Genomic DNA, 11,555 nt, shown 5'->3' with positions numbered 1-11,555 from the left:
TAGACTTGAGTGTCAACATTTTAGGGCTTTATCATTTAAAACTTGAAGAAGGCACAACAACTCCAAAAAAGTGTGTGGAGGTAGATTTATTTTATTCAGAGGCATCATGTTTTTAGTGTTTGCTTTGAGCATTCTTTATTGCCACTTCAGCTTACTTACAGCTTATTTTTCTACTTGTTGAGAAAGTAATATTAAGAAAATGGTGAGGAAAGTGAAATGAGAGCCATAGTTGCCGTGGTCCTGTTTCAGGGGATTGGGCTGCACCGAGGATGTGTTTTATGTCCTTCTGAAGGCTGTTGATGGGCCCATCTTCTGTCCTGGGTAGGACTGGGCACTGTCCCCAAGCTCTGTGCTGCATGGTGGGGGAAACTCAGGTTATAGATGGGCATTTCGGCCTAGAAACATGAATGACCTGCTCAAGATACCTCTCCACCTGACTAGGACACCAGCCTTGCTTTTATTTCTGACTTTAGTGAACCATTTAATTTTGAGCCCCAACTTATATGCAAAGCTCTGAAAAACTGAGGGTCCTGCATTTCTGTTATTTCTTATTTCTTTATCTATATAAATTTTAAAACTTCAGTTATTCCAGTTTTCTGTCCTGCATGTTTTAAAAAATGTACATTTACAAAGGCACAATAAGGTCTCTGCCCCTATATTCCATGTGGCCATGTTTCCACAAAATACACTCCTGGTACCACAAATTCTGTTTATATTTTACGTAACCAGTTACAGACACAGTTTTTTGTTTCACTTATCAGTCCGCTCCACCTCTGAGGCAGACTTAAATAGATCTATCTCTGTATGGAAACTAGATGCCAAATGAGCACTGTGGTGACCACAGGTCTGTTTCCCAGCCAGTTCCACTGTACCTGTTGACACTGGAGAGTCTGCTTCCAGCTGAAAGGAAGTATACTTGGCTGTCATCTCTTTTGATGTGTCATGTGGTGGAAAGTTGCCAGATGTTATGTGTGACAACACTGGTTTTGATGGTTAAAAATGTTACTTATTTTACATCATATGTAATAAGAATAGCTTTGTTCAGATGGTAATCATTATTCAAGCTGTATCCTTTAGAAACAAAATACTAAACTCAGTTTTTAATGCTGCACTGGAGTGTTCATTTTGAACTAGGAATTACTGGAACCACAGGTACTGAGTTATGTCACTGAAATGCCCTTGAAGCAGATGGTCTCCATGTGTTCCCCTGGCTGCCTCCTGACAGACTGGGGGGAGTTGTGGACTGAAGTCCTGACGTACATGTGATCCCCAATCTCCAGTCCCTGTCCCTAGCTGGGCAAGCCACGCTGGGCAACTGTAGTTGAATCTGGAAGTTCACTGTCCCTAGTGACTTAATCCTGACAGGAAATGCATGCTCAGCATAAAGATGGGCTGAGATGCTTCATTTCCCTGGCCCCAGTTCTCATAGATGCCAATCTTTGGTCGCCTCACTTAGGTAGTCCTAAATCAAGAAGTTAGGTGAGTTGGAAGGAAATTGTTCACTTTAACTAAAGTAAAATGTTTAGTCAGCATTTTACTTCCATGTGTACTTTTAAATAATTGGCCATTGATATTGAACACATGCCAGTCTGCTTGTTTCTTAGCTCTGTTCATTTAATTTCTTGAGTTAACTTCAGAGTTAGATTTAAAGAGAAGGGAGAGGTGAGCGACTGTGTTTCAGATCAACATTCATGAAATGGACCAGACCGGGATGCAAGATCTGGATTATGGGAAAAGTTCCTGCCATTGATACAGAATGACCCGTGTATGTTTTCTATATTAATTGTGATTCTGTGCGATCTTCTTCACCTTCCCAAGTTTACAGACACCGGCATGGAATGCGGTTCCAGTTTTTCCCCTAGGGTTGATCTTTTCTTTTTTTTCCGATTGCTTGCCTGTCTCTAGTAGTCTGTGGTGTCTTAAGAACCAGTTTTTCCCTGTATATGCAAATTGTATGTTTATAAGTGAAAATGTTAATACATTAAATGATTGTTAACCTTAAAGCATAAAAAAGTAAAAAACACATGGAAAAAGACAAATGGAAATAATATTTGCTTTACTTACACACTTTCTTTGAAAATCACATAAAATAATATATGAGAAGTACTGTGGACATGCAAAAGATACATCTATATACATTTATAGATAGATCTTATATATTCGTTTATATACCTTACACATAGATGCAAATAAAATTGTTAAATTTCATTAAAATTAAGATAACACTTGCCCTACACACATCAAAAAAGTTTCTTTAAGAAAATAGAGAATATGTATGAAAGCATTTGATATATAACAAAGCAGTATACAAATCCAAAGGTTTATTAACACAGATTCTAAAGCCAGAATGACTGGGTTCAAAACTCTGGATTCCCACAACCAACTATCTGACCACAGATAGTTATCCTTTTTATAATTCAGTTTCTCATCTGTAAAGGTGAGAATATTAGGACCTGCCCTAAGGAGATGCTGTGAAAACCAAATGACACAACATATGCAAAGTGTTTGAAATAGCCTCTCGCACACAGCAAGTACAATGTAAATATCTGTTATTTTTATTATCATTAATACCAGACTCTGGGTGAGCTACACAAAGCATCCTGTCATAAGCATACTTGAAAATAGTTGGCCAAATGGACAACAGGCCCAAAGTGGCAATTCTCATCTTGTTTATACAGCTATATAAATCTTATATTTGATTCAATAAACAGTATTATAATTTATACATTGAAATTTAATAAAATTAAATATTTTATACATATAAATATTATTTTTACATATAACACATGTAGAACTAGCTTATAACGTAATATGTCTGTATACAAAATATGTGTTTGAGCTATTTTTAGAATGTAAGAACTAACTTTAGGTGGTGCTTAGAACTATAAAAAGAGTATGTTTTTGAAAAGTAATGGCTTGTTTTCACCTTTGACTTTTGGTTGTTCTTCAGTTATGAATAGGTCATACTTAGCATAGGCCCTTTTTACAGATGAAAAACTTTAGAATACTTATGACACCTGCTATAGCCCTTGTATCATATACCATGTGAGGAACATTGGCAAATTTATAAATCATTGTAGCGAATCCATCACATACTTGTGAAACTTTACAATTTAAAAAACACTTTCCCATTTTATTTTCTCATTTTGTTCTTATATCACTCTGGAAAACAAGACATTAGGCATAATCATTTCCATTTTAAAGATGAGAAAGCTAAACCTAAGCAAGGTCTATTAATTTATCCAAAGTCACACAAATGTTATGTCATTTAGATTGAAGTTTTCCCAGAATATTAATATACTCTAAAAACAAAGGTCACTTGTTTTGAGCTACAGATATTTTTAAAGATCCCTTAAGCGATTTCATAAAATACACAGTCTATGGGAAATTCCTTTGGTAATGTATCTTGCAGACTGGATTTGTTATTTTGTTCTAATACTAACCTTCTACCAAACTACTCTTAGGCTTAAAATTTCATATTTAGGTTTTGTGGTACTTGGTCCATTTATATAGTTAATTTGCACTATAAGCAAATACTAAAAACTTTCACTTGAATTATTTAAACAAATTATTGATAAATTCAACAAATAAATAAAATTTATTTTTGGAAAAACTTACAGGGCTTTTGTACTCATTATGCAGATGGCTCCTGAACATCGACATTTCTTTGGGTCATCATATGATATTCCCAGACTGAGTCCCAGCATCTGGGTAACAATAACTGAAACTGCCTCCAAAGTTATCTCCTTGGGATACTACATCAACATCAAAGAAAATTCAAATAAAAGACAATTAACTGAAGGGTAGTAAAAATAGTATTTTTCTAATTAAAATCATTTTATTGTTTTATCAAATACTTAAGAATATGGAAATACAGTTCCTTAGACAACTAAGAACCTGAAGCCCTTCTTATGAAATTTTATTAAGATATAAACATATGAACCTATGTCTAGTTTTGCCATGATTTAACAATTGAATGCCTAAGATAATCCTTAAATAACTGTCATAACTACATAAATGTGCTATTTTTACATCAGATTTTTAGCTATATGGACCATGATCTTCCATTTGCCTAATTTCTTAGACCAGCTATCATGTTCATTCAGGAGAGTCCACATGATACTCCACTTCCCAGCTCACAAAGTGTACATATGACCGAAGTACTCAGTTGTAAGTATGCTATGTGCTTCCAGCCAATATTCTCAAAGATACAATAACTAGTATCAGGAGAAACCACAGAAAACAGATCCTCAAGAAAGCTTTCTTATGATTGCTGCTGCTAAGTCACTTCAGTCGTGTCCGACTCTGTGCGACCCCATAGACGGCAGCCCATCAGGCTCCTCCATCCATGGGATTTTCCAGGCAAGAGTACTGGAGTGGGGTGCCACTGCCTTCTCTCTTATGATTAGGCTGTCACAAATATAACAAATGCACAAGTATCTTCCCTGACAAGGAGAAATGGGACAATGGTAATTCACAATATGCAATGACATCATAATTTCTCAAATTATTGCCAAATGTGGCATAAGATAAGGTGCAGGAAAAGGCCAAGATGTGAGGCTCATCAAGGCACTTCACTCTTACAAAAACAAGCTATAATAAAAATTGTGGGGTCAACTGGCTTCTTATGGAAGTGCTAGAGGAAGCACATTATGAAACAGAAAGGAAAAACTATAAATGAGCAACTGAGAATGTAAATAGGCAATCAGAAAGCCTCTACAGCAGCACAGTAGTGACTCGTCATCTCCTCTAGTTATTGGTTTGAGGACCAAGCTCAGGGCCTAGTTATAAGTACTGTAGGGTTATAGCACCAATTTAATTATCAAACTTCCAAGATTTGATGCAGGAGTCAGAATCTGAAACTTGAAATTGGAACTAGAGTGACATGGACAAATATCACTGGACCTCTCTTGCTAGTAGAGTAAGCTTCCCTATAAACAATGAAAAAGTCCCTACATTTAAAAAATGACATTTTTAATGAAAATAACTGGAACTTTTGTCTCATTACCCCTGCTTATCTCCAGGTCCCTAATCAGAATTAAATTACAACAGGAGTGATATTAACAAGATGATAACATAGGTCTTTCCCAAGTCTACTCCCAGAACATGGAAGTGAGGCTGAAGCACCACCGGCACCAGAGATCAAGACAGACCTCATAAGAAGATCAGCAGGAGCAGCTATGCACGATGCATTACCCCTCCCCCACACTGGTGCAGCACAACACTGAGAGGTCTCCCCGGCTGTGGTCCCACAAGTGGGAGGAGAGTACAGAGTGGACATCTAGATCCCCCAGTACTGTGGGTCACTGGGAGCCCTACTCTGGTCCTGCCCCATGAGGATCACAAAGGATGAGTCGGATTTGACCACTGTAAATCTGATCATGACAGAGAAGGCAGGGTAGGGGTGAGGGTTGCAACAATCAATGCTTAGACCTTGGCAAGCCAACTTCCCATCCATAGCAAATGTAGGTCCCAACTAGTAGATCTGCAGAGCCAGGACAGTGGAACCGTATGACCAGGGAAGTCAATGAGGTGCAGATCTGCCTGATTTGAGTCCTCCGATGAAAAGCTTTGCTGGCCTGGACCTTCTACCCAGTCGGCATAGCTGTTTATAGCCTTGCCTAATGACTGGCATAGCCCCTGGCTACCCCTGACAAGAAGCCTGGCTAGAATACCTGGTAGCTGCACAGTGCATCAACACGAACAGAGAGTATGGCAGGCAGAGCTGATTGTTCACAGAGCGAACCTAGTGGCGCTGTCTGGCCAGGAAACCTGGAGTCACAGATAGCTTGGGTTGAGCCCACAAAGAGCTAAGCTGATTCTCCAATTCCACCTGGGCAAGGAAACAAATCCATAACCCTGCCATTGCTAAATATAGCCTTCAGAAAGCCCAACCAGTGAATCTAGTCAGAGCACACAGGAAGCTGTGCCATTCTATCCAACAATCCTGCTTACAGTGGCATTTGAACAGACAGCACAGCTCATGGTTTTCCCCATCTTCAGAGCAAAACCCAGTGGTCCCACGTGGCCAAGGAATTAAGGGTACAGTCTGCCTAACGTGGGTCCACAAATAATGAGGCATGCAAGTCATGTGACCTATTCTGCTGCCTTGTCATGGCAGGGAAGCTAATTCATTCCTCAGCTACTGCTGAGTAGAGTTCTTTTTCCTTACATTTTAGGAAGGCTGATCAGTGAATCTAGACAACCACAGAGTACATCCTCCTGCCTCATTTGGGCAGGGAACCATGCCAGCAGTCCTGACAGTTAATACCCCTCATCCTTCACTTCAGAGCTTGGACAGTGGCTCTCACCCCAAAATAGAACCTGTCTGCCCAGGGACATGTCCAAAAACCTAAACTGAGCTGGCTAGCGAAGAACTGTCTGCCAAAGTAAGCCTGTAAAGTCTGGAAGAGGAGACCAATTACTCAAATGCACAGATACCAAAGTAAGGAATGAAGAAAGTAAGAAAAATCATGTGAATGTAACACAATAAAATTAAACTAAAAATGTTGCAAATAAATGACCCAAAAGGAAAGGAGTGCTGTCAGAGAAATAATTCAGAATAAACTTCTTAAAGAATTTTAGTGAACTACAAAAGCAAATAGATAACTAAATGAAATTAGAAAATGGTGAATGAAGAAAATAAGTTCAACGAAGAAATAAAAATCAATTAAAAAAAGATGTCCTAGAGCTTCAACAGTAGACTTGAACAAGTGGAATAAAGAATCAGCGATCTAGAATGCAAGAATATTTAAAAATTATTCAGTCAGAGGATCAAAACCTTAAAAAGAATGAAAAAGAGAGAAGAAAGCCTACATGACTATGGGACGAACACACACATACACACACAAACACACTAATATCCATATCTTAGGAACTTGAAAAGGAAGGGACAGAAAGTTCATTTAAAGCAAAATGGCTGAAAACTTTCCAAAACTGGGAAAGAAATGGACTTCCAAGTGCATAACATACAAAGGATCCTAAATAGGTTGAACCCAAATAGGGCTACATGAGGACACATTACAATTAAATTGTTAAAATAAAGAAAAAGAAAGAATTTTGAAAGAAAAAGAAGAAATCAGGTTATATACACGGGAACTCCCATAAGACTATCAGCATATTTCTCAACAGAAATATTTCAGGTGAGGAGAAAATGGGATTATATATTCAAAAATATCAAAAGAAAAAACTGTCAACTAAGAATTCTATACCCAGATAAAAACCATTACAGTATACTAACACATATATATGGAATTTAGAAAGATGGTAATGATAACCCTATATGCAAAACAGAAAAAGAGACACAGATGTACAGAACAGACTTTTGGACTCTGTGGGAGAAGGCAAGGGTGGGATGTTTCGAGAGAACAGCATCAAAACATGTATATAATCTAGGATGAAACAGATCACCAGCCCAGGTTGGATGCATGAGACAAGTGCTCGGGCCTGGTGCACTGGGAAGACCCAGAGGAATCGGGTAGAGAGGGAGGTGGGAGGGGGTATCGGGATGGGGAATACATGTAAATCCATGGCTGATTCATGTCAATGTATGACAAAAACCACTACAATATTGTAAAGTAATTAGCCTTCAACTAATAAAAATAAATGAAAAATAAAAAAAGAATTCTATACCCAGCAAAGCTGTGCTTCATAAATGAAGAAGAGATCATGATTCTAAAACAAATAAAAGGTAAAGGAGTTCATCATCACTAGAGATCCCTTACAAGAAATACTAAAGGGAGTGAAGATGAAGTTCAATAATGCTAATTAACATCATTAAAACATGAGAAAATGAGCATAAATGTCACTGTTAATGGCAAGTGTATAGTCAGAATTAGATACTGTGATAACATAATGGTGGTGCATAATTCACTCTAGTTTAAAAGTGGAAACACAAATATACTAAAACAATTATAGTAAAATACATTATAGGATATATAATATAAAAAAGGTATAAAAGCACATAAACTATAATTAATAACTGAAAAACAATAAGAACCTGGAGAAGAAGAGAAGTAAAAGTATAAAGTTTAAAAATGCTACTGAGTGGGAGGAGATCAAGATGACAGAATAGAGGCACCTGGAACTCACCTCCTCCCACAAATACAACAAAAATACATCTACATGCAGAACACATCTCACAGAAAATCTACTGAAAGCAGGCGTAAGATCGCATACAACTAAATCTGCAAGAAGGAGTCCTAGATAGTGGAGTAGGATGAAGGGACAAGGGAAAAGAGGAACTGGAATGGGACCTCTGCCACTAGGCAGGGAGCTGTGAAAGAGAAAGGTTCCTTCACTCTAGAAATCTCCTTTACCACCTGGGAGGTCTGGTGGGACAGATAGGGAGGGAGCTTCAGAGACTCAAAGGGAGAATGTGGGAGGTGGATTATGCCCCAGCAGGGCACAGAGAGACCAGGACAGACTGCCTTTGCATGTCAGCAAGCTTCCCACATGCCTACTGGAGTGTGAAGTGGCCAAGTTCTGAATCTGAAGCTTCAGTGGACAGTCTGGGGAAAGGACTCAGTTTGGCTATACAGAGATAGCTTGACGGGCCTGGAATATGGTCTGGGTAATGACTGGGAGTGTGCACAGAATGATGTGAGAGTCCACCATAAGAGTCCCATTGTCAACACACAAAACAAGGGTCAGAGGTGCACCATAGCAGCTTTCTTGTCAGCATGCTCACAACAAAGCATGGTTTCCACCACCGAGGGTTTTGCAAACTTCCAGGATACCCAAACATGGAGGTGGGGGAGCTGAAATTTAAGCTGATAATCCATGCTCCCAAATCAGGCACAGGAGTATAACTTTGGAAGGATTCAGACCAGTGAGTTTTGGGACCAGAACAATGCATTCAAGCATGAGGGACATCTGAGCTAATTATTGGTACTCCCATAACAGAGATGATTCCAGGTGCCACAATCAGCAAACTTTGTGGGTGCACACATCAAGTGGCAAGGAACATCACACAATCACACATCTTGGTGGACAGCACCTGGGGAGGAGTTCACAGCAGCTCCTGTCCCAGAAGGAGTGCTCCAGTCCCTCCTACCTCACACAACAGTTTAGAAAAGGATCTGGGAACTTCCATTCCAACAACTGAAGAGCAGATTCTGTCCCCAACAGAGCTGTGACAACCACAGAGCAAAGGAGAGGCTCTGCCCAACATCCAGTGTAGGCTCTAGTCAGCACACCACAATCATACCCCCTATTAAGGGGACAAGGGCCAGCACACCCTGAGAAAGACATGTCAAGCATTCATATCAAAACAGCCCTTGAACCAAAACTATTGGACTTACACAATCTTACATACAGGGTCAGTTCAGTTCAGTCGCTCAGTCGTGTCCGACTCTTTGCGACCCCATGAACTACAGCATACCAGGCCTCCCTGTCCATCACCAACTCCTGGAGTTTACCCAAACTCATGTCCATTGAGTCAGTGATGCCATCTAACCATCTCATCCTCTGTCATCCCCTTCTCCTCCTGCCCTCAATCTTTTCCAACATCAGGATGTTTTTAAATGAGTCAACTCTTCACATCAGGTGGCCAAAGTACTGGAGTTTCAGCTTCAACATCAGTCCTTCCAATGAACAGCCAGGACTGATTTCCTTCAGGATGGACTGGCTGGATCTCCCTGCAGTCCAAGGGACTCTCAAGAGTCTTCTCCAACACCACAGTTCAAAAGCATCAATTCTTTTGCATTCAGCTTTCAGTTCCACATAAAAACAGACCTTCAGACCAGAGTAGATAACTGTTTCTCTTAAATTCATAGAGTCAGAGAACTATAAGGAAAAGGCAGAAAACTACTCCCAATTTAAAAAAGAGAAATCCTCTGAAAAAAACAATGTAACAGACCTCCCAAATCTACCAGAACCCAAGTTCAAAGAGCAGTTAATAAAAATGCTGAAGAAATTAAGAAAGACTGTCAATAGAAACACAGATTACTGAACCAAGGAACTAGAAACTATAAAAGGGAACCAAACAAAATTGCCAAGATAAAAACCAAGCTAGGGGAATAGCTCAGGAAAGAATGAAGAGGTGGAGCCAAAGCAAAAACGACACCCAGTTGTGGATGTGACTGGTGATGGAAGTCAAGTCCAGTGCTACAAAACAACAATATTGCATAAGAACCTGGAATGTTAGGTCCATGAATCAAGGTAAATTGGAAGTGGTCAAATAGGAGATGACAAGAGTGGGCATCAACATTTTAGCAATCAGTGAACTAAAATGGACCAGAAAGGGCTAATTTAATTCAGATGACCATTACATCTACTACTGTGAGAAAGAATCCTTCAGAAGAAATGGAGTAGCCGTCATAGTCAACAAAAAAGTCCGAAATGCAGTACTTGTGTGCAATCTCAAAAACAACAGAATGATCTCTGTTCATTTCCAAGGCAAACCATTCAATATCACAGTAATCCAAGTCTGTGCCCCAACCACTAATGACAAAGAAGCTAAAGTTGAACAGTTCTATGAAGACCAACAAGAACTTCTAGAACTAACACCAAAAAGATGATGTCCTTTTCGTCACAGGGGACTGGAATGTAAAAGTAGGAAGTCAAGAGATACCTGGAGTGATAGGCAAGTTTGGCTCTGGAGTACAAAATGAAGCAGGGCAAAGGCTAACAGAGTTTTGCCAAGAGAATACACTGGTCATACCAAACACCCTCTTGCAACAATACAAGAGATGACTCTACACATGGACAGCACCAGATGGTCAATATTAAAATCAGACTGATTATACTCTTTGCAACAGAAGATGGAGAAGTTCTATACAGTCAGAAAAAACAAGACCAGGAGTGACTGTGGCTTAGATCATGAACTCCTTACTGCAAAATTCAGACTTAAACTGAGGAGAGTGAAAAGGCTGGCTTAAAACTCAACATTCAAAAATCAAAGATCATGGCATCTGGTTCCATCACTTCATGGCAAATGATGGGGAAACAATGGAAACAGTGACAGACTTTATTTTTCTGGGCTCCAAAATCACTGCAGATGGTGACTGCAGCCATGAAAATAAAAGATGCTTGCTCCTTGGAAGAAAAACTATAACAAACCTAGACAGCATGTTAAAAAATAGACATTACTTGGCCAACAAAGATTCGTATAGTCAAAGCTATGGTTTTTCCAGTAATCATGTATGGATATGAGAACTGGACCATAAAAAAGGCTGAGTGCCAAAGAATTGATGCTTTCAAACTGTGGTGCTGGAGAAGATTCTTTAAAGTCCCATGGACTGCAAGGAGATCCAACCAGTCAATCCTAAAGGAAATCAACATTGAATATTCATCGGAAGGACTGATGCTGAAGCTCCAATACTTTGGCCTCCTGATGCAAAGTGCCAACTCATTGAAAAAGACCCTGACACTGGGAAAGATAGATGGCAAAAGGAGAAAGGGACAGCAGAGGCTGAGATGGTTGGATGGAGTCACTGACTCAAACGACATGAGTTTGAGCAAACTTAGGGAGATGGTAAAGGACAGGGAAGCCTGGCATGCTGCAGTCCATGGGGTCACAAAAAGTTGGACATGACTGAGCGACTGAACAATAA

The 11,555-nt window shown here is 39.5% G+C and overlaps 1 protein-coding gene across 1 annotated transcript in view; it reads right to left on the bottom strand.

Annotated features, from left to right (window-relative positions):
* Nucleotides 1-11,555, bottom strand: part of ADAM32 (ADAM metallopeptidase domain 32) — a 160,507-nt gene that overhangs the window by 84,531 nt on the left and 64,421 nt on the right. Inside the window, exon 12 of the mRNA XM_043454325.1 lies at nucleotides 3,619-3,755. Within this exon, the coding sequence (XP_043310260.1) occupies nucleotides 3,619-3,755 (137 nt within the window). The remainder of the gene's footprint in view (nucleotides 1-3,618; nucleotides 3,756-11,555) is intronic.

This window comes from Cervus canadensis, chromosome 31 (assembly GCF_019320065.1).
Source record: "Cervus canadensis isolate Bull #8, Minnesota chromosome 31, ASM1932006v1, whole genome shotgun sequence".
Lineage (NCBI taxonomy): Eukaryota > Metazoa > Chordata > Mammalia > Artiodactyla > Cervidae > Cervus > Cervus canadensis.
The sequence above is the reverse complement of the archived record's forward strand: the minus strand, read 5'-3'. Positions and strand labels throughout refer to the sequence as shown.